Raw genomic sequence first — 21,713 nt, 5'->3', positions numbered from 1 at the left:
TATCTGATTTTTTTAAATTAATTTAATTTTCTGTTAAAAGTCAAAAAGAAAAATGCCTGCCGCCATCACAGTTCAACATGGTGATGACGTCAAAGAAGTTAGCGGTTTACAATCGGAGAGCAAACGAAAAACAAAGACGGTAAAAATATTTATCTGCATAAAGAAGAGAGAACAGAAAAGTATGTGTGCGCACGCCTAAAGAACGAAGAAGATAGTACCGACAGTGCAAAGGATGGGGAATAGAGGCGTGCAATAAGCAGTACGACAGGACGTAGAACGGCTGTTGCCGTGGTGTTTGGGCTCGGCTCGATTGTGTTGCATCCGTTATGACGATACGATAATCCAGCGCTTCGCGCTGTGACCGTGTAATACGTTGTTCGTGATTGCGTGTTACTAATGTTTATATTTTATCAAAAATTTCAAACAAATGTGATGGAGGTGTATTGTTTTGAAATTTGATTGGTACACTGATCTTTTCGTTGATCAATTATAGTTTGTTAATACGCCATGTGCCATTACTTCGTGTATGCTGCCTTTTTTCCCATCAGATTCGCAGGTTAAATTTCTATAAAAGTATCATTTAAAATTAGGTTCTTAGGGGATTATTCGGTGAAAAAATATCATTAGTGATTCAATGTTCTGTGTAGTGCAAAGGTGAGAAAAAAAAGGTACGTTCTTCTTTCTTCAATCTTGCATATTATTCAGCTTGATCGAAAGTCTGAAGGAGAGTAATAACCGGACGAATTGAAAAGAAGATAGACTACGGATTTGGTGAGCTTGAGTAAGGAAGATAACGCGACGAACACAAGTGGCGTATCAAGATGGCGCATAATTTGGCACCGAGCGTCAACTGTTCACTGGACGACATTGATCTGAATGCTTTAAAGGTACACAAATGAATAAAATGTGTTTGCTGCATTTCATTTAACATATAGAAAATTTATATTTAACATTTGATACTTTTCAATGCGAACATTCTTCGTAGGTTTGGAATACATGTAACGATCAGTAATTAACCTCGTAGGAATATACGATGACTATTTCTTCTCGGTAATGCGACAATGGAAAGAGTGGGGAAAATTTCCTTGAATTTTCTCTCCATAATATCATTTCAAATTAAACTAATAAAATCTGATGTCGGCGAGATTGTATTACTTTTAAAGTAATTTATATGAATCATTCACATTCTTTGACAGTTAATGACGCGAATAGAAATAACATGTACCTTATACTTAAAATATTCTTATGCAGATATCTGTTTATAAATATTTATTGAATTTGCATTATTTTAGTTATTTCTTTTACTTAATAATTTGTTTAATGAATGTAGAAATCCTGTATTATTATTCAGTCTTTATAATTAAACTAACAATCGTTTAATCAACATATTATTAAATTGTAAAAAAATAAATATAAGAAAATTAATTATTAGTATCTATTGTTATTTTAATGTTGTAGGAACCTGCAGGTATCTTTGAGTTGATTGAAGTGGTTGGAAATGGAACTTATGGACAAGTTTACAAAGTAAGTATACATTATAAAATTTATTCATTATAACATTTTGGGTATTACCTAAAAAGTACATAGGGAGAAATCATAGGTGACACGAGGAGAAGGATAATATGAAAGGTGAAGCATAAGTAGATTTAAAGTATGTGAGACTAATTTATGGAAGGTATATTTTATTCTATTATAGTTCATGGCAAAGAATATTCTTAATTGTGGAAAATTATGTCATCTCCCATAACATCACTTAACTTAGTTTTAATTGGACTCTTATTAAAAGAGACAGAGAGCAGGGTAAAGGCTATGCACCCTAATATTATTGTTCATTTTAATTTAATAACATCATTGCATCAAGTTTAAAATGTGACTGCTTCTTTAAAAAGTACGGTTTGGAAGTAACTCGCGTAGTCGCGTGCGCGATAGGCTTACCGTAGTTGAGGGGAAATATAGAGTTCATCAACGTTATTTTTAATTACAAATTTGTTTAAGGATAATTATAATAATTTACTTATTTTACAGGGTCGTCATACCAAAACCGGCCAGTTGGCAGCCATCAAAGTTATGGACGTCACGGAAGTAAGTGTTTGCGTTAGAGATGTAATTATAATTCTCGTCACCGCATTAATTTTAATGCCTAACTAGTTGTAATGAATATGAAACTAGTTACTCGTTTTAATTAAGAGTTTTGAACTATATACGGTATCATTATATCGATATACATATGTAAGTTACAATTTCAAATGTTATTAATAATTATTTATTACAGGACGAAGAAGAAGAAATCAAGCTAGAAATAAATGTGTTGAAAAGGGTGAGTATTAATATACTTTAAATTATTGACGAAATAATGGCCTATTGTTAAAGAAAAACATTAAAATTACCCTTATACCGCGATGCAGTATTCAAATCACAGAAATATAGCAACGTATTACGGTGCCTTCGTGAAGAAGTCATCACCAGGGAAAGATGATCAGTTATGGTTGGTTATGGAGTACTGCGGAGCTGGCTCCGTCACGGATCTTGTCAAATCGACTAAGGGCCAGAGTTTAAAGGAGGAATGGATTGCTTATATATCACGAGAAATATTGAGAGGACTTAGTTATCTTCACAGCAATAAGGTTATTCACAGGGATATTAAAGGACAGAATGTTCTGTTAACCGACAATGCGGAAGTTAAGCTTGGTACGTTTACAAGTCGTGGTATTTACTAAAAGAATTTCCTCCAGATTTTAACGATTCTTTCGTATGTTAATAGATCATGTAATTTAAGTAAATGAAATGTTGTATGTTGCAGTTGATTTTGGCGTTAGCGCGCAATTAGATCGGACAATAGGTAGAAGAAATACATTTATTGGTACGCCATATTGGATGGCTCCAGAAGTAATAGCTTGTGATGAAAATCCAGATGCCACGTATGATAATCGAAGTGACCTATGGTCACTCGGAATTACTGCTTTAGAAATGGCTGAATCGCAGCCTCCGCTTTGCGATCTCCATCCGATGCGAGTAAGTAAATGGAGTTTATCAAATTTCTCTTTTATTTTATATTATTAATGCTATTTAAAAGGATGCAATTTAATTTGGTGATTATACTTAATTCACATAAAAGGCTTTGTTTCTGATACCACGTAATCCACCGCCAAGACTCAAATCGAAAAAGTGGGCGAAGAAATTCCATGGTTTTATTGAAACGGTTTTAGTCAAAGATTATCATCAGCGGCCTTATACAGAGCAGCTCCTTAAACATCCTTTTATTCGGGACCAACCAACTGAAAGACAAGTTAGGATACAACTGAAAGATCATATCGATCGCTGTAAAAAGCGTAAACAAGAGAAAGGTATAAAAATAAGAGAAAGGGCGAGACGGATAACTTACAAACAAATTATTTATTACTTTTTGCTTGTCGTTACAGAAAGGGATGATTATCGATATAGTGGTAGCGAAAATGAAGAAGACGAACCAGCATTGGCTGGTGAACCGTCATCCATTGTTCAGGCACCAGGTGGTGATACATTACGTAGGAATTTCCAACAAATTCAAGAAGGTAGAACTTTAACTCAGGAGGTGGCTCCTCAACCACCTGCTGCTAAAGAAAAGCCAAGTGGCAGATCTCAAAGGGATATACCAGAACCAGGACCACCTGCACGACCTGCAATTCCTCATAGATTGATCGGTGTGTTTCATAGCGTATCGATGATTAGTGTTGCTTCTTTGATACACACAAAACAACTATTAAAGTTGTTTAAAATTTTACATAATTCTTTTTGCGTTATATAGTAGTTCCAGATCCACAACCACCATCTCGGCCATTACCTCCGACACCTAGAGACGATCCACGACAACCGCACAAAGTTTCAACTCCACCATCCAACCATCAACCGCTTATTTCTGGCGGTGGTAGCGGCGGTTCCGGTGGTCAAGCTGCGTCTCAAAGAAATAGTCATGTCTTTAAACCTATGGTAAGTTTTCTCGATTCGATTAGCACATAACACTTATCTCTCCTTGGATATTGTAACTCATTTTGCGTCATTTACTTTACGCCAATAAGAACTAATAAACGTAGTCTAAAAACTACTCTGGTCTATGAAAACTGTAGAAAGGCACATGCTATTTATATTCTATTTTGCCAACTTGCTGTCTCACAGCAACCCTAGTGTACTTTTTTTTTTCTTTTTTGTATAGTACATTTTATTACATATGTATGTGGTTATGTCTCCTATTCACTATCTTTGTTATAATCGAACAAGGGTATTTTACAATTATTTATCAATTGCACGCGGAATTTTCTTTATTTTGCTGTCATATTCAGTGGCGTGCACGCAAACAGCCGCACATTTATTTTTTAGTGCGCGCGCACTCAGTTGCATCTTTGAACACGACACGACACGACATACAATCACGCATACAAACATTAAACGTGAGAGGGTTAGGCTGGAGGGAGGGAGGGATGTGTGTGCGCGCGCGCGCCTTGTACTCAAATTTGGAATTATTGGGCTTTTGTTTTTTTCCATGTGTACATGTACCGTAGCTGCCACCAAGGAAACCAGAGGTAAGAACACATACACATAATTTATTCTTTACATATTACATATACATACAGTCACACTTGTTTCTATGTTGTCTACATATGTAAAATGTAAAACAATCAAGCATTTTTTTTTTTTCTCTTCAGTAACATAGATTTTGCTTCCTTCATTTTCACGCAAAATACTGTTTCATTTTAATACCTTTTTTAATAAGTTTACACACTTTTGTCTCGTTGATGTCCTACTGCTGCAGATACATGTAGAATGCTTCGGTCAAATTGTCTGAATGTATGCTTTTGTTGGAAGAATTTTGTAACGTGGTAGACGCGAAGACACAACATATTTGTTAATCCTTTTTGCTGCTGCACAGGACAGTTAAATTGTAACTTTAACTCTCTGTCATAAAGTATAACATTTGCTAAAGGGTTAATTATGTTGTGTAAAAATCTGTTTATGTTAATGTTCTTGTATTTAAATAACAGTGGGTTTGTCTACGTTTCTACGGTAATAGTAAAATATCGAAGAACTCGCAATTGCAGCATGCAAAAAATACTTAAGAACAGTATTTTGTATCTTATCAGCCACTATTTTTTTTAGCTTTGCTTGTTTATCCGTTGGTGGCGGGGCACTTAGAAATATTATCGGAGGTGTTTTGAAACAGTGACTAACGGGGTTGTGTGTGTGTGCGTGTGGGTGGTAGGACTTGGACATGCTAGCTGCTCAACTCAACGAGCTTGGTGTGTCACAGGGCCCAGAGGCCCCGCCAAGGCCCAACAGACAGCATAAGGGCCCTGCTGCTTCGTCAACGTCAAATTTGGTTCAGCCAGTAAGCAGCAATGATCAAAACAGCAAACAAATGCCACAGTCTTCCAGTATTCTTGATCAAGTAAGTATCAATGCCTTTACGCTCCTATTTCATTCAAGTTCATCGATTCGGACCGTAAGATCTAATGAAATAGCTTGGATGGGAAGATGACAGTAACTAGCGTATTCAAAATAGTGATAAATTATTATACTAACAAAAATATTTGTTTTTTTATTTCAGGCGTTATCCGTTGAGAGCGATAGCGACGACGATCTCGAAGACGTAGGAGGAAACAATGCGAGAAACGATGGGACTCTACTTGCTAGCGATCCTCCCAAACCTTTGTAAGTAGAACAGTTAATTAGCTAATTGTTTGTCGACGTCAGTGATATTTTTATGTCATCAGATCATGTCAGACTTTTTGGGGTAACAATAAGAGAAAACATTTCCTTGTTAGAAAAAAGCAGAATATCTTGAAGTCTTCTAACGTTATTACATGTGTACATTTGTGACTTAATCTTACTAATGCTGTTTCGTTTCATTTTTCATTACGCTCCAACATGGTGCTTCGTATCGTCGTCATCGTTACCTCACCACGTAACGTACACCACGCATTCCATGTTCTTCGTGCGCCACATCATCTTTCTCTTCGTATTTATGTCCCTTGCTGCAGACCCGAATTTTCTCCTTTCAGACCGTCTACAGATCCGTCGTCTACGTCATCGCACAATGCTCAGAATTCTCATCTTGAAGGTAAGCCGAAAGGTAGGACATTAGAAAACATAATTAATATAATTCTTATCAATAATTTATTCATTTGAAACATAAAATTAATGATATTTCTTGTATTATGTGTACAGGTGGAGCACCAAATCGACCACTGCCACCAACACCGGACGAGGAGGAATCAGGGGATCGTACATTAGTAATGAAACGAGTAAGTACATTATACGAGCACGTAATGCAAGCTAACGTTCATTTTTTTAGCCTTATTGTCGTTTTCGTGTGTCATGCGAGATTTATCGAAATGTATTAATAATAATGTCGATCGATATATTTTCGTAACCGATTGAATGTATCTCTTACATTCTTTTTATATTGCATCGTTTAATCACGCCTTGACAAAAACAGTCTATATATACACATATTTTCTTTTATTTTTTCACATTTTCAAAATACTTCTTTTTCTTTCAATCAATCACAGTTGACTTTAATTGCAGACCGTAAAAGTACATACAAGCGATTGTATCTTATACTCGTTTCCCTTTGTTTATGTATCTATCTGTGTGTTCATTGATATTCTGTAATAAGTCAGAAATATTTGTTCACCGGTATTATTCGTCCTAAAAGAATTCTTGTAATTCAATCTTTTGTACAGTTCCGATATGCACTTGTGGTGCGTTACACGTACATTGCATTGCCGCGGTGGTGAACGTTTTATGAAAGAAGAATTTCATTAATTAACTCATTAATCAAGCGCATCGCATCTAGTAAATCAATATAACATATAATAATAATTTTATGATTATCACCACCGTTGCAAGTAACTTGAATTATACCATTCACTTGAATCATTGCATTGCACTGCCATCGCAGCTATATATCATGTTATGTATCGCCGCACGCAATTTCTTTATCTCTCCTATTTTGTGTATGTTATTTTCTTTTTTTTTTCTTCTTTTTTTTTTTTTTTTTTTAATTTCTGTCGTCATCATGTTTATTACCCTCGTGCGCACTCCCTAGAAACTTAGTCAGATGTCAGACGATCGAGCCACGACGGCTAGCAACAACCGGTGTTCGGAAGCAGACGAGCAGCTCCTTCTGAAGGAGTGGGATTTCACCCGCTTCTTTCAGGGTTTTAACGATAGATTGGATAAAATGAAACAACAAGAGCATACGCAAGATACAACGGAAACGAATCATCACTCGGTTAACGAGGATCGTTCAACGTCCTCATCGGAGAAAACTTTAAAAAATCAAGAACAATTGTCGCGTAGAAAGTACGATAATAATCCTCAACAGCAACATCATCAAAAGCAACAACAGCAACAGCAACAACAACAGTTAAAGGCGGTTCATAGAAGACAGGAAAGCGATTCGAAGCTCGGCAATACGTCGAGCGCGTTTGCACGAGCTTTTCGTCGCGAAAATTCAGACTTTTTCCCTTCGACAAGGCATTCTGCATATTTACAGAAATCCGATTTCACGCGGTCGAGTATATTCTCAAGTGGTAATCGTCGTGGAAGCGAGATAAGTGTTGCCGGTATCGTTGGTAAAAAAGGTACATCTGTGAGCGCCGGTGAACCGGTGCTGACAGACTTTTCGTTCGGTCGTGATGGCCTACAAAGGCCTAGAAGGGAAAAGACCGAGAGCGAGATCGTTTTCGGTAGTAAACACGAGGGCAGAAGGTTCGACTTTGGACGTGAAAAAGATGGCACTATGAGAAGACGCAGTTGTAGACCATCAGACGCGGTTTCGGCCGCGATTGACGAAGCAGGAACTATTAAATCTACGGCCAGTACAACGGCTAGCGAATACAGCCCCATTGTTATCCAGGTCAGTCCCCCCTACAAAGCCCTGCCTGTGTGCTTGCCTGAAAGACACCTTAACCGCATCACCTGTTTTTTTTTTGTTTTTTTTTTTTTAATTTTTTTTTATTTAATCTCTACCTTCGGTCTTTGGTACCCTTTTTTTGTGGATTTTCGAAGTTCCATCTCGAAAATGTCTACCTCCCTGATATGTCTGTCGATATTTCTATACACTTTTCATTTCTAATTTTATGATAAAGGGTGTTTATTAGGGTAAAGGAATAATTGTATAATAGGAAAAAGGTGCCATTCGTTGGCCGAATAATAGATGTAAAATTTAAGGTTGAATTGTGAATGTTTTTGGTTTCAAAGTGGTACCCTGAATTTTATAGAAATATGAAGATTTTCTCAAATAATAATAAGTAGACATGAAATGATGATTGCAAGACTTTCTCACATACATGTTCTTTTTTTACAATTTCATTTATCTTTTTTCTGTGCAATATGTTGTATTCATATATTTATTTAATATTTGAATTCGTGGTGAATTTATTTTGTGTTATGTTATCTTATTGTAAAAGAAATATTGACAGACATATTTGAAACTTGGACCTTTACGTTCAGTTTTCCGATGTCTAACCATGTATAATAATTCGACATAGCAAGCTAGTCAGCTACGCTTGACTTTTTTAGGCGCATTTTCCTATTATTCCTTCCTCTGTCTTTATTACGTTTTCTTTTTTTTTGGTTTTACTTTTCAGATTTACCAGATATCAGTAGGATACATTAATTATTAACATTATCAATATTATTCTATCATCAGTATTACTATATTACCTCCTGTACTACTTTTTAACTAGATCGTTCGTTCGAACAATGGCCCACAAATCTTTTATGGAGATACATTAGAATATTAATAACATACATTATATTTATACATATTTTTTGGTACAATGGATCTAATGTCATATATAATTACTAATGCTAATAGTGTTACTAATAGTATTGTTATAACTTAGGACGAGGACATTTTTTCACTTTATTAATATACAATACTCTTCCTTGCTTTCATAGTTTTGTTTGTTGCATTGAGATTTCATTAAATTGTTCATGAATTTTATTGGGTAGCATTAAAAAGCGACTTATTTAATCGGTAAAGAAATCTTTATTGCATATTAATAATCAATCTTGAAGCTATTGATAAACAATTAATGCAGGCTTTCTGTACTTACTGTTTACTGTTTCTTTTACGATGTTCTGCGTTTAATCCCTTTACCTGATTTATTTTCTTCACTCATGATGTGTTTGTCCTTACTAAACAAATCACATTTGTGAAATGTGTGTCATTCATATTGCATAAGAAAATTTATATCATAAATATTTAATCTTGAAGTGTCGTGGAGAATTAGTCTGGGGGGGATGGGGGTTGTTATTGTACGAAAAATGTTTTTATAATCTCTACTATCGTCGCTATTGTTAACAATTTTACCGAATGTAACTTTTCAGATTATTATTGTAAATTGTTGAAAATGGGGTCGATGCGAAATTCATTGTTGTATGAGCATTACTGGCTTTTATTAATCCACAGGATGAGAATAATACTATAATTACTAATTATTACTTCTACTACTACCACTATTCTCCTTAATTTTGTTGCGTTTAATATTATATACATCAAAGCTTGTTTCTACAATTATTGTCTCAAATTCCAAGTCTAATAAGGAAGGAATAACCGCATGGAATTTCTTTGAAGATATTCATCTTGTTTCGACGATACATGACCGTGTGGACAAACTGGTAATTATTACCAGTATCTAACTAGAATTCTACGATCATCACGACGAAACATCGCGGGATTTAATAAAGAAGCCAATTAACGAGAAATTTGGTTCGATCTCAATTAATTAGGTTTCTTCTGATGTTAAAGTAACTGATACAAAAAAGGAATTCGCTTTTAAATTAACATTTAATTAATATTTCATATATACTTTCATTTGTGAATTAATTTCTCATTTTTTTTTAATACGAGTGTGTGTATAAGGATGCATTCTAACTAATGATAGACGATTCTTAAAACCTTGCGAAATTTATCAGCATACAAATGAAGTATCATTTCCTTTTTGTGCCTGCATGTACGATCTCTAATCACTGGATTTATAAATTGGTATTCAACAGTGTTACGATAACAGTATAACGATTTAAAAAAGAGTTAATCTGTGATGCATGTTCATGCAAGAATCTTAATATACAAAGAAGCATTAAACAAAGGGGATATCGTTATCAATGAATCAGGCTCATGCAGCTTAAAAAGAAGAAAAGAAAAACTAATCGTTTTTATGCGGATCCTGTGTGCGTGTGTTCTGTGTTAACATTTTCCTTTGTTCTCTATTTTTTTTTTTTTTTTTTTTCTTAAATATCATTGAGCTTGGAAATTGCACGGTCGTGAATCAAGATCGTACCGAAGAGAAATCATTATTTTATAGGAAAAGGAAACAAGAAACAGTACCCACAGAAAAATATAAAGGAATTGCCACCATAAATCCAGGATAACATCGAATATGTTAACTTTTATTCATACATACAAATGTATGCGTACGTGCGTGCGTGGGTGCGGGTGTGCGTTACACCTTCACACACGTCCTCGTGAGTGCGTACGGTTCGATACCTTGTCATCGAAATTGATTGTCTTTTTTGCATGATTGCTCATGTTTACCAATCGTCGTATGTGATATATATATATATATGTTTGTGTATTGTTATATCGCAGCATGTGTCACAAGCATGCTTTGTCTTGGGTATAATACGAAGTGCGTTTTGTGTTCTTTCATCGTTATTCATAAAACTAATGTACAAATGCAGCAATGTTGGTCATCTTTTATGTTCTTTTTTCTTCTGTTTCCCTGAAGTATCTGATTATTTAGTTGTATCATATCTAGTGGACAGTCTTGAAATGTAGACAGCCCGACAATCGTGTCAGATTTTCTATGTTTCAAAATCTATCATTTCATACGATACAGCCTAATATTAATGCCACAATAAATAATAAAATTATTTAATTTAATTGCGCTTATTCTTGTACAGTGAATCAAATATATGTATATGCTAAATGACATTTTTCAGCATTTCTCTTGATAATCGTTCGAGAAAGTATCGATCAATGATACTTATCTTGAACATTGTTTGTCGTTAAAACAAATTCTTTATTTGTTGTAATTTAAGCCTAAGTGATTATGTACCTTATAATGAAATTACGGATTTTCAGTTATACAATCCAATTATTTCGACTATTGTACTAACAAGGAATGTTAGGCAAGTAACACAGTTCCTTTTATTTACAGATATCGCGTGTTACTTACATAATGTTTCGTGTTCGTACAAAACATTTTGTACACAGTGGTAGTAGAATGTGTAATGTATTGCGTTAAGGATAAAAGTCTAAAAGAGTTACACGATAAATCTATCGCAACACTTGAGTTGTATGTATGCAGGCTGTTAAAAAAATGATTCAGAATTTTAGGAGTAGATAACACTCGAGAGATGAAGAAAAAAAATTTTAATAAATGGGGGTGATATACGTCACCCTTAGAATTAAACCTACAGAAATTACGTAGAACGGTATCAGTTTGTCGACCCCTGTTCAGTACAACTTGTCTCGAATAATGAATAAATTTTTATTTTAATAATCTTCAATATTTATATGAAAATTATTTAGATAAAATTTTATTCGAAATTCTGTCATTATCTACCCTTAAGGTCCTGAACCTTTTCTTTTTTTAACATCCTGTAGATTTAAATCTATGTACAATCGATATATCTTCATAGGAAATTTGATATTTTATCATGTTGCACGCTTTACTAATTTAATTAGTACAAAGAGAAAAGAAGCTGCTTATTCTATGCTTACATTGTTATTTTCAGAAACGTATGTACTATTTATTATATGTTTAGCTGTGTAGTAGATAGACGATACAAATATCCAAGCGATTTTTATTCATTCAGATATATTTGATGCATGAATGCATTTTATTTTGTGTTCTGCACTGTGTACTTTTTACAATTTAAGTGTGTAAAGATGTTCTTTTCAGATATTAAGCTTAGTTATACTGATGTATAGATTCTTTCTTTTTTAATTAGTACGTGAGAAAGAAATGTTCGATGTTCATTTATTTCTGTTAAGCTTTATCGTTAGTACTGATGTATAGATTTATTGATTTAGTCAAGTTTATTCATATTTGCCTGAGTAATTACTTCATCTATTGCTTATCTTACACCCATTTTCATTTTTCCCCCCCATTTTTTGCTTGCACTATTTTTTTGTCGACATTTTGATAGTATTCTTCGATCCTGATTCTCGTTGCCTATCATTTCATAAAGATCCCTTTCCTTTTCTGTGCTCCTTTATGTCTATCGATTTTTCCATTTAATGTTTGATGAATTTTCTTTTTTTTTCTTTTTTTTTTATTAATTCACAGTCTGCTTGATGGTATTAAAACCTGAATTTAAAAATGCAGTCGTTTAGTTGGGCAGCGTTGGAAAAAAAAGTCGTTTAGAGAGCTAAAATTATTATAACGTTTAATGCAAAAGAAGGTGGCCCATCTCGACCGGTCTTCTTGTTCTTAAATGACATAATTTAGAAGATCCTTTGTAACGTAAATGCGTATTTCTTTTCTATGCTTTTAAGACTACGTTTTTATTTCTAACAGGTCACCAGGAACGATATAAGATCTTATCATCATAATTTAGTCTTCCCTTTTATTATTAAGGAATTAAAGGAATAATTTAAAATTTAATCTTTATTTTGAGTCCAGGAGAATTGCAGGGAAATAGGAGGTTGGTCTCTCCCTGACTCTTCCTAGGCTAATTTTTAGATTTCACATTAAGAGAAATTAAATGAAACGCATTTATGGAGGATTTTTTTTTTTGTAGAATCAAAATTCAGGTGTTAATCTTCAAGCAGATTTCGTTCCATATTTTTTCTTTGATCTTTGTATCCCACTGAAATGATCGATTTAAACGTAAATTGATTCCATTACAGAATCGAGAAAGCAGCGATCGTCCAAGAGGTGCAGGCGGTGGAGCTGATTTCCAGAGATCAGATTCATCCCCTGGATCTCGACCTAGCTCTGTCTTGCCGGATCTTCTCACATCATCGCCGGGTCAACGACAAGACAAAACTACCAGCGAGGAGGTTGGATCATATTTATATATCATTTTTATCTCGTTCTTTCTACGTATACGTTAATGCACTCATACGTTTAATGGTTCGTTCATGTTCATATATCTCTATAAGAGATGTATCTTTCATTGAATGTACGTTTCCAGTGCATTGAAAGAAATATAACGAACATTGCCACTATCGAGGAAAAGCGGTAAATTGTGAAACGATCGAACACTTTTGATTCGAAGACGTTATCGAATAGATCAGACAATTTGTAAAAATACAAAGTACTGCTTTTTTCGGTAGAATTCATTGAAGCTTCGATCTTTTTTGTGTTCTTCGTGCAATTCTTCATTCTGTGATCGGTGTTATGTCTATTTTTTTTTTTTCTTTTTTTTATTTCGTTTCGTATTCGTATTCCTCTTTCTTTCTCGCAAATGTGAACAGTGAACTAGATGAAATTTTTGCTTTCTTTTTAGCCGTCACTAAGTTCATCATGCACATAGTATTTTTGTTCTGTACATTGTTAAAAATTTACTTGAAAAGAAGAAATACTTTCTATGTTTGATTTATCATTGAACGCTTCGTAGGATCTTTGCTCTTTTTCCATTACTATCATAGTATTATTTTTGCACAATTATAGTTTTAGAATCGGATTTTTTCTATATATAAATGAAACGTCGTTGAATTCGAGAATACAACAGAAAAATGCATGGGACAAAAGTTATAATAGTTCCCACAAGTGTAATGTTCATTTGATTGAAAATTCACTTCTCCTTAATTATCAGATCATCGGTAATATCCACCCACCATGATTTGGAGAATCATCTTTATGACCATTACTTTCTTAACGCCCTTTAAACCCAGCCCAGATGTCGCAGTCATAAATTTCAATTATTCCTCTGAAACGAAAATAAAAGTACGTTTTAAATATAATTAATTACTAAATTAGCACACAGATCGTTTTTCTACCGCAATGGAGGTCGCCAGTGAAAGGGTTAATCACTCTGGCAGATAATTAATTTTTCATACTTCTATAAAGGACACGAATTGTATAAAAATACAATTGCTTATGAATAAGTACTTTGGTGGCCGAAGTCGTAAGAAAATCATTAAGTTTGATTCATCCGTTTTGTCCATTGTATTTTACACGAAAAACCCCGCACAAAACAGTCCCATATCGTCTGTCAACGTGACTAATTCAGAATTCTGTTGTGTGTTGTGGGACACGTGGGAGCTTTAATCCGAAGAGCAGGGCCCTTTCTACTGACCATTCCAATCCCAATACTAATTGCAATGTAAGTACCCATTCGATATCGATTTACCATTCAGTGTTGCTTTTCTGCCTTCTTTTTGCAATAATATGTTTATCAAATGAGAATGTGTTTCCTCCTATGCAGGAAATTCTATGAAAGAAATAACAATAAAAAATTTCTTCTATCACTCTTAATGTTTCATGTATGGAATGCCAGTTTTCTATACACGTAATTCATGCTGTCCTCGTTTTGATTTTCTTGTACATCTGTCCTTGGTGCTACACACCTGATATCAATTATGATATGATATTTTTTATGTCCTTCATTTATCTCACCTGTCCTTTATTTCTGTCACTGTTTATGTCACTTTCTGCTTCATATCTCATTTGTTACAATCATTTCTGGAGTTTGTGCTTGTTTTTGTGACCACAATCACTGCATATGTCATCACAAAGGGATCACACCTTTCTACTTTCTCAACCTCGTATATCAGGGACATGGGCATCAGGGCAATTACAAAACACAGATCAATTAGGAACTAACACGTTAAACGAAAGATTGTCCTAATGTCCATCACTGCTTTGATCCAGTCTATCCCTAACAATCAGACACGGGCCTGCTAGGTAGTTTTATTGACCAGTCTTGCCCCCTCCTTTCCTTTTCCATTTCTCTTTTTCAGTGTAGTTATTAATGAATTGTATGCTCGTATTACTATGTAGAACATTGTGTTATTGATTTCTTCTTGTAGAACTGGTTAAGGAAATTGATAACAGTCTTAGGTTTCTTTCACTACATACGATTATATTGAATTCTTAAAGAAACTTTATATCTCTTCATTAATTTTCTTGTGTGAATTTAATATATTCTAACTGCATGTAATTTCATCGTACATATCTACCTATAATATTTTTCTTCTAATTCTCTCTTTAATACCGTTTTACTGGTTTTCTTCGTAGCATTATTAATTACAGTAATATAACTCTCTCTTTAATGGTTTGATTTATTTAACATCCGATTTCTAGCCGAGCGGAATCTCAAAGTATATTTTGTTACAGTATCGCCAAGCAGTTAAATCACCACCCCCATTTGCGCTTCAACAGAAGCAGAGATCCTTCCTGACTTTTGGATTCGGTGCCGGACCAGCCAGAAGGGAATCTCACGTGAATGTTAATGTAACTCCGACCAGTCATGATCTTGCGTCTGATACACCAGAGATACGCAAATATAAGAAACGTTTCAACAGTGAAATTCTCTGTGCTGCACTATGGGGTGAGTATGTTTAATCTTTATGAAATAGTTATGTATGTTCACGTTATTAATTTAACGTAATATCCGTATGCTTACAGGAGTAAATTTATTAATTGGTACGGAGAATGGTCTTATGCTGTTGGATAGAAGCGGACAAGGCAAAGTTTATCAGTTAATAAGTAGAAGACGATTTCAACAAATGGAAGTTCTTGAAGGTCAAAATATTTTGGTTACAATTAGTGGGAAGAAGAATCGAGTACGGGTGTATTATCTTTCCTGGTTGAAAAGTAAGATTTTAAGAACCGACGGACACAGTGATGTAAGTTCTTTATGAAACCTGAAAGTATATCTTTCACACTAAGGTGTATCCGATACATTCGAATTTTATTTTTACAGCAAGTGGAACGACGCAATGGATGGATTAACGTTGGCGACCTTCAAGGCGCGGTACACTTTAAAATAGTTAAATACGAAAGAATAAAGTTTCTGGTCATCGCGCTAAAGGATTCCATAGAGATTTATGCTTGGGCGCCAAAACCATACCACAAATTTATGGCTTTTAAATCGTTCGGTGAACTAGCGCATAGACCACTTCTCGTCGACCTTACTATAGAAGAAGGTACAAGGTTGAAGGTTATCTATGGTAGTGCTGATGGTTTTCACGCTGTTGATTTGGATTCTGCTACCGTTTACGATATTTATCTACCAAAACATGTAAGATTTTCTTCAAAGACGATTGAAATATCGAAACAGTCATCCTCTGTAGTTGTAGTAACAATATATTTTTAAATTACAGACTCAGGGTCCTATTTGTCCACATTGCATCGTCGCATTACCAAATAGCAATGGTATGCAGCTATTGTTATGCTACGACAATGAAGGTGTATACGTAAACACATACGGTAGAGTTTCGAAAACCATGGTCCTTCAATGGGGTGAGATGCCTACGAGTGTTGCCTACATTGGCACAGGGCAGATTATGGGCTGGGGTAATAAAGCTATTGAGATTAGAAGCGTAGAGAGCGGGCACCTCGATGGTGTATTCATGCACAAGAAAGCTCAACGGCTCAAGTTCCTTTGCGAGCGTAATGATAAGGTATTTATAGGGGCAATAACTTGGTCTACTTAAAATATTTTCATTTATTTGTAATAACACGAATTCCTTTGTGTTTTTCAGGTATTTTTCTCATCAGCAAAAGGTGGAAGTTCGTGCCAGATTTACTTCATGACATTAAATAAACCTGGCATGGCTAACTGGTGATCCCGAATAAGGCCGAATCTGGCCCAGAAGTTATCATCACCAATAAGAGCAAACAATCTATCGTATATACCAAGATATACATCGTCGCCATTCATGTTAACTCGTTTTTCACTGCCAGGATTTAAGAACGCCATGGAAAACAAGAAATGTTTGCATCGCAGTCGACACCATTATCATGAATATCACTTTCAGTCTTATTATAATCGTCATCGTCATCATTATCATTGTTGTTGTCACTGTCGTCGTCATCATCATCACCATCACCATCGCCGTCATCGTCATTATTATCGTCATTATCACCATCACCATCATCACCATCATAATCATTATTATTCTTTTCAAAAAGATCATTATAATAATCAATATCGACACTTTTGCTCGAGTAATTGCTCGTTAATAATCGATAAAAACGAAATATACGACGAAAGGTTCCAACAGTATCTTAGAATCTTTTTGAAAACTATGCAAGGTATATTAATATTTGTAAATCTTCGCATGAAACAATTTCTCAGCTCTCTTAACGCTTCATCTTGCGCGATACGATTTAGCATATGAAAGAAAAAATAAGAAAAATAATGGTTCCTTCCTCAGGTAATACTTTTCTTCATAGAAGAGAATAAATAAACAAATGGATATATGCACACAATTTTATTATACTTTTTATAACAATTATTTTATCGTTTGCTCGGATATCTTTCAATGTATCGTTTTCTTTTATACCTTGGAAGGCCTGACTGTTTAAGAAAGAACGAAATATTAGAAAATGATTCGAAAAGTAGTGTTGCATGACTGAAGAGCAAGCTAAAACTTTTGATCCGGGATAAGTTAATAAACAAATAGACATAGTAAGATATTAACGATCCATAATAGAAGCATTACCGACGTATTATTGTTGTAGATGCAGAAAAATCGCGCAGTATTGATGCTTTCGTCTGTATAAGAAAATAAGAAAAGTAAAAAAAAAAAGAGACCTTCCGGAACAAGTTTTTAACACAAGTGGGTGAACTTTTTTATGACAACAAAACAGTGCGCGAACTGTTTTGATAATTGTAAGGTGCAAATACGCGAGCAAAATAAGTGTGAATGAATTTTTTGCTGTTTACACTGAGAGAATATGGGTAATAAAGACCGCGCGCGCAAAAATGAAAGATCAATTGTGGTGAAAAAAAAAAAAAAAAGAATATGTACAATATACATATTTGAAATAATTCTCAATTAAGTAAGCGGATTCGTTTCTTTTTTTTTTCATCGATAAGAAAAGAACATGATACACTTGACATAATTTTAACTTGTTCGTAAAGCTTTTATAATATCCAATCGATCATAATCACGTATATTATTATCGTATCAAAAAGTTCATATTAGAAAAAGTCCTTTCAGATGGAAAATGAAAAAAAATACCAATATCGACTTGAAAGAAAAAAAAAACACAATATTGTAATAATGAAAAATTAGGAATAAGGGAAGAAAAGTAACTACTAATGTTATTAACTGTATAGTTTTTAGTAAGCGAAGGATTTTTATGTCATTTCTACGATTTAAAGTAACGACGATGACGATGATAATACGATGATGTGTGATGCATGGCGTCGGATAAATTGCATTTTTACAATTAGTAGATTTATATTAAGAGTTTTTCAAATGTAAAGTGATAACATACAAAGAAAAACAAATTTTCTTTTTTTAAGGTATTTACTAATATGCTTCTTATGTTCTACTTGCACCCTCCTCTTTGCGAAGCGGCATTCGCAAGTATAATATTACCAGCTTATAACGTTTACGCTATCGTTATTTCCTCAGATTATTTAGATATATAACATAACAAAACTGTTCGTACAAAAATGAAGAGTAATACGACATCCCTTCTTTCTTCTTTTTTTCAAGTGCAACTATATCTTTTGTTGCGTCTATTTTGCAACGCACAATTAACATCGTTTTGTATAATAAATTTTGTTATATTTATGAATAAATAATCGAGGAAATAACGAAGTTGTATACAGTTGAAATTAGAACACACTGTGTATGTTGTACGGTTTATTCCTGACGATTGATGTACAATGATCATAAATAGAATATTAGACGTGCTATTACGAAACGAAGAAATAGCGTACATTTGTAAGTTTATAATTTCGTATAATATAAAAAATAATAATTTTCTTCTCGGATAAATCGAAATTACGCAACATCTATAATTAAGATAGAGAATATAATAAATTCTGATACACGCAAAGTTATACAATGTTTGAAATTATTAAGAACTTGATATACTCGCGTGCAACTAAAGCATCTTACGAAATTAATGTAATATTAATTAAAAGAAGCCTAAGTTGCACCCGAGCGTACATACCACATTAATTAACGTATGCAGCGTAGATAATGCCTGTCTTTATTACTCGTCAATGAATGTTTTTCGCACGGAACTTTCCACTAGAAGTAATTTTAGTTTGAATGGTTCAGTGTGTAATTTTAAGGCGATTTCATTTTACAATTGATATTTCGAACGATAACAATGAATCGAAAGTGAAGTGAGAAGCGTTGCATTTTTTTAAAAAATACATGTTCGCTATCGTCGTTTATTTAGAAAATCATAGATTAAATTGACGATTCGATGATGCGAAATGATTTTAATTAAACATATCTTTGCGACTCTGATAGCGAACTCGTTATGACTTGGATTTTCTTTTTGTAATTGTATATTTGATTTATGTAAATTACTTACCAAAGTTCCTTTTCCGTTTCTACTCACTTTTTAATCATTTTTCGAATCATTTTTGAATTCTTGAAAATGTAATAAATCCTTAGCAATAATTTATGAATGAAAGTTTCAAGAAATTTTTTAAATAAACACGTAGTATTGTACACTCATTTATTTATTTGTATATAAATAAATATATGACGTGGTATGTGATAAGTGGGATAATATAATATACTTATTTATTTAAAAAGGAAGAAGGAAAGCATACGTTTCGAAGCTTTTTACGAATATTATTCAAACATAATTCAAGCGTTATTATTCGCAATATTTCCAAGTGCAACAAAAAATTGTATTTTTTCGACGGCCCCCGGGGGTAGTTGCAAAGAGGAGGATATGTAATTAGTGCAACGAAAGACTGTTTTTTAGAACGAAAGAAAAAGTAAAGGAAGGTTTTTTTATTGAGCTTGGATGGAAAAGAAAAAAAGGAACAGAGGGTGCGCGCGCGCGTGTATGCGATTTAATAGAACGATCGAATTTTTTGGCTGAATGTTATTAATGTATGGACGGTTATTTACGAATGACAGGGAACTCCAATATTATAAACAATAATATTACTTCCATAAAAAAGAAAAAGCAAAAATTCTCACGCTATTAATTTCGTGCGAAGAAAAACGATATTTCATTTTCTCTTATTCCTTCGTCACTTTCGGTTCCTTTGATTTATTTCGTAACTTCCATCCAGTTACCTTGAATCTTTTATCATCTTGCACATTGTTTCCCAAAGATGGTAGTGATGATTATTATTATTTCTTAAATATTATTATAATTATTAATTGCTGTAGTTTATGATTGCAATTATTGTTATGATTATTCTATCTATCCGTACGTGTCATTAATGACTATTACCATGCGGTACATTATGATTACAATGATTAAGGTTACTACTATTATTACTATTAGTCAAGTCAAATATACAGACAATTTGTAATTGATGCAATAACAATTTCTCCGTATATCCTCTGTACCATTGTCTATAAAAGTGTCCCAAATTTTTCAGATCCTACATAAAAATTCTGGCATGATTTAATCACGTTAAAAGTATCACGAAATAGCACCCACTGTATATCGATTTAAATATATATTCCATGAAAGTGGATGGTAAATTTTTGTCTCGGTAAAATTTCATTGTTTGATATTTTTAATAGAAAGTCGTCAAATCGAATTATCAAAGCTTACGTCTAAACCGCGTTCCATCGATCGTTTATCGTGGATAATGAGCCACGAATAGCAGTTATGAGAGCCCTTGAGGGATATTAAACGATCAGAGGATAGAAACTCCACGCTTACGGAGATAACGATGCTTTGGAGTTTCCGGTAGTAGCAGCACCAAAGCACGATTACACAGGGTGCTTTCCGATGATACGTATAAAGAGAGTTCAACAGCGAGATTATTGAATCAGATTAGCCTTATTGTAAGCAACTTAATAAATCTACTCGCTTCCGATGTTTCCTACCTTCGTAAAACATATTCACAACAGGATTATTAAAAAACAAATATTATAATACGAATACTATATTATTAAATGCTAACATGGAACACGAACTTATAATACCTTTTCTATCATCTCGAAAAATTAATTTTTATTGTGGACTCGGAGATTAAATACAATAATTCTTTTTTTTGCAATGTGAATCTTTTATTTCATTTAAAAATTTTAAAATTTTCAACCTGAAATAGTTAATTCGCGAACGGCGCAATATTTTTCGAACCCGGTGAATAACAATCAGCGTTCGATTTGATATTCATCGAACGGCGTCGATAAAAATTTTTCTTTTCGCTGCGTGATTGGAATTTTCCAGCGAGACTTTCCGGCAGGAGGTTCGTTGATAAGGGTAAGGATCTTGGTAAATTAATGAAACTGAAATTCGCTGAGAGTTTCCTTTCATCGGAAATTAGGGAAATGTCTATCGATCTTCCGTTGTGGATTCTTTTACTCGTCGTTTGCAATTAACGAATCACCAAAGGCAGCAGGTTGAAACGAGAGGAATCACCGGCTTCGGGGAAAGAAGAGGAAAATGAGATTCTCGATGATGGTGGAGGGACAGGGTAACATCGCCTCCCGTGAATCGAGGAGGATTGGTCGAAAGGGGAAATGCGAAGCAGAAACTAGTTGTCGCGGAAATCGATTTCCACCGTCAGACCCGGCATTACCCAGTGGAATTCGTAAC

General features: G+C 34.1%; 1 protein-coding gene across 16 annotated transcripts; it reads left to right on the top strand.

The window, feature by feature from the left end:
• The first annotated feature begins 74 nt into the window (after positions 1 to 74).
• On the top strand, positions 75 to 17,970 carry msn (serine/threonine-protein kinase msn). 16 transcript variants are annotated; one of them, XM_034330424.2, is made up of 23 exons: positions 75 to 556; positions 648 to 668; positions 756 to 887; positions 1,459 to 1,524; positions 2,026 to 2,082; positions 2,273 to 2,317; positions 2,406 to 2,688; positions 2,801 to 3,012; positions 3,116 to 3,344; positions 3,420 to 3,680; positions 3,785 to 3,966; positions 4,536 to 4,556; positions 5,234 to 5,419; positions 5,579 to 5,682; positions 6,012 to 6,103; positions 6,199 to 6,275; positions 7,082 to 7,894; positions 12,902 to 13,054; positions 15,336 to 15,549; positions 15,627 to 15,847; positions 15,925 to 16,242; positions 16,325 to 16,624; positions 16,706 to 17,970. In XM_034330424.2, the coding sequence occupies exons 3-23, from the start codon at positions 822 to 824 to the stop codon at positions 16,787 to 16,789; spliced, it is 3,984 nt and encodes a 1,327-aa protein (XP_034186315.1). In that variant the 5' UTR covers positions 75 to 556; positions 648 to 668; positions 756 to 821; the 3' UTR covers positions 16,790 to 17,970. The 16 variants fall into 16 exon arrangements, with proteins under 16 accessions (XP_034186315.1, XP_034186314.1, XP_076547820.1 ...); XM_034330423.2 differs by having other exon boundaries at positions 753 to 887; XM_076691705.1 differs by having other exon boundaries at positions 75 to 668.
• The last annotated feature ends 3,743 nt before the right edge of the window (positions 17,971 to 21,713 follow it).

The sequence above is a fragment of the Osmia lignaria genome, chromosome 2 (genome assembly GCF_051020975.1).
Source record: "Osmia lignaria lignaria isolate PbOS001 chromosome 2, iyOsmLign1, whole genome shotgun sequence".
In the NCBI taxonomy this organism is placed as follows: domain Eukaryota; kingdom Metazoa; phylum Arthropoda; class Insecta; order Hymenoptera; family Megachilidae; genus Osmia; species Osmia lignaria.
Note: the sequence above shows the minus strand (reverse complement) of the source record. Positions and strands in the feature narration are given on the sequence as shown.

What these genes read in the sequence shown, in the direction of transcription:
- msn (XM_034330424.2), top strand. Translation starts at nt 822, where the DNA reads ATGGCGCATAATTTGGCACCGAGCGTCAACTGTTCACTGGACGACATT. An exon ending in AAGTTATGGACGTCACGGAA is followed by an intron (nt 2,083 to 2,272) that starts GTAAGTGTTTGC and finishes TATTTATTACAG; the next exon opens with GACGAAGAAGAAGAAATCAA. An exon ending in AAAGCGTAAACAAGAGAAAG is followed by an intron (nt 3,345 to 3,419) that starts GTATAAAAATAA and finishes TTGTCGTTACAG; the next exon opens with AAAGGGATGATTATCGATAT.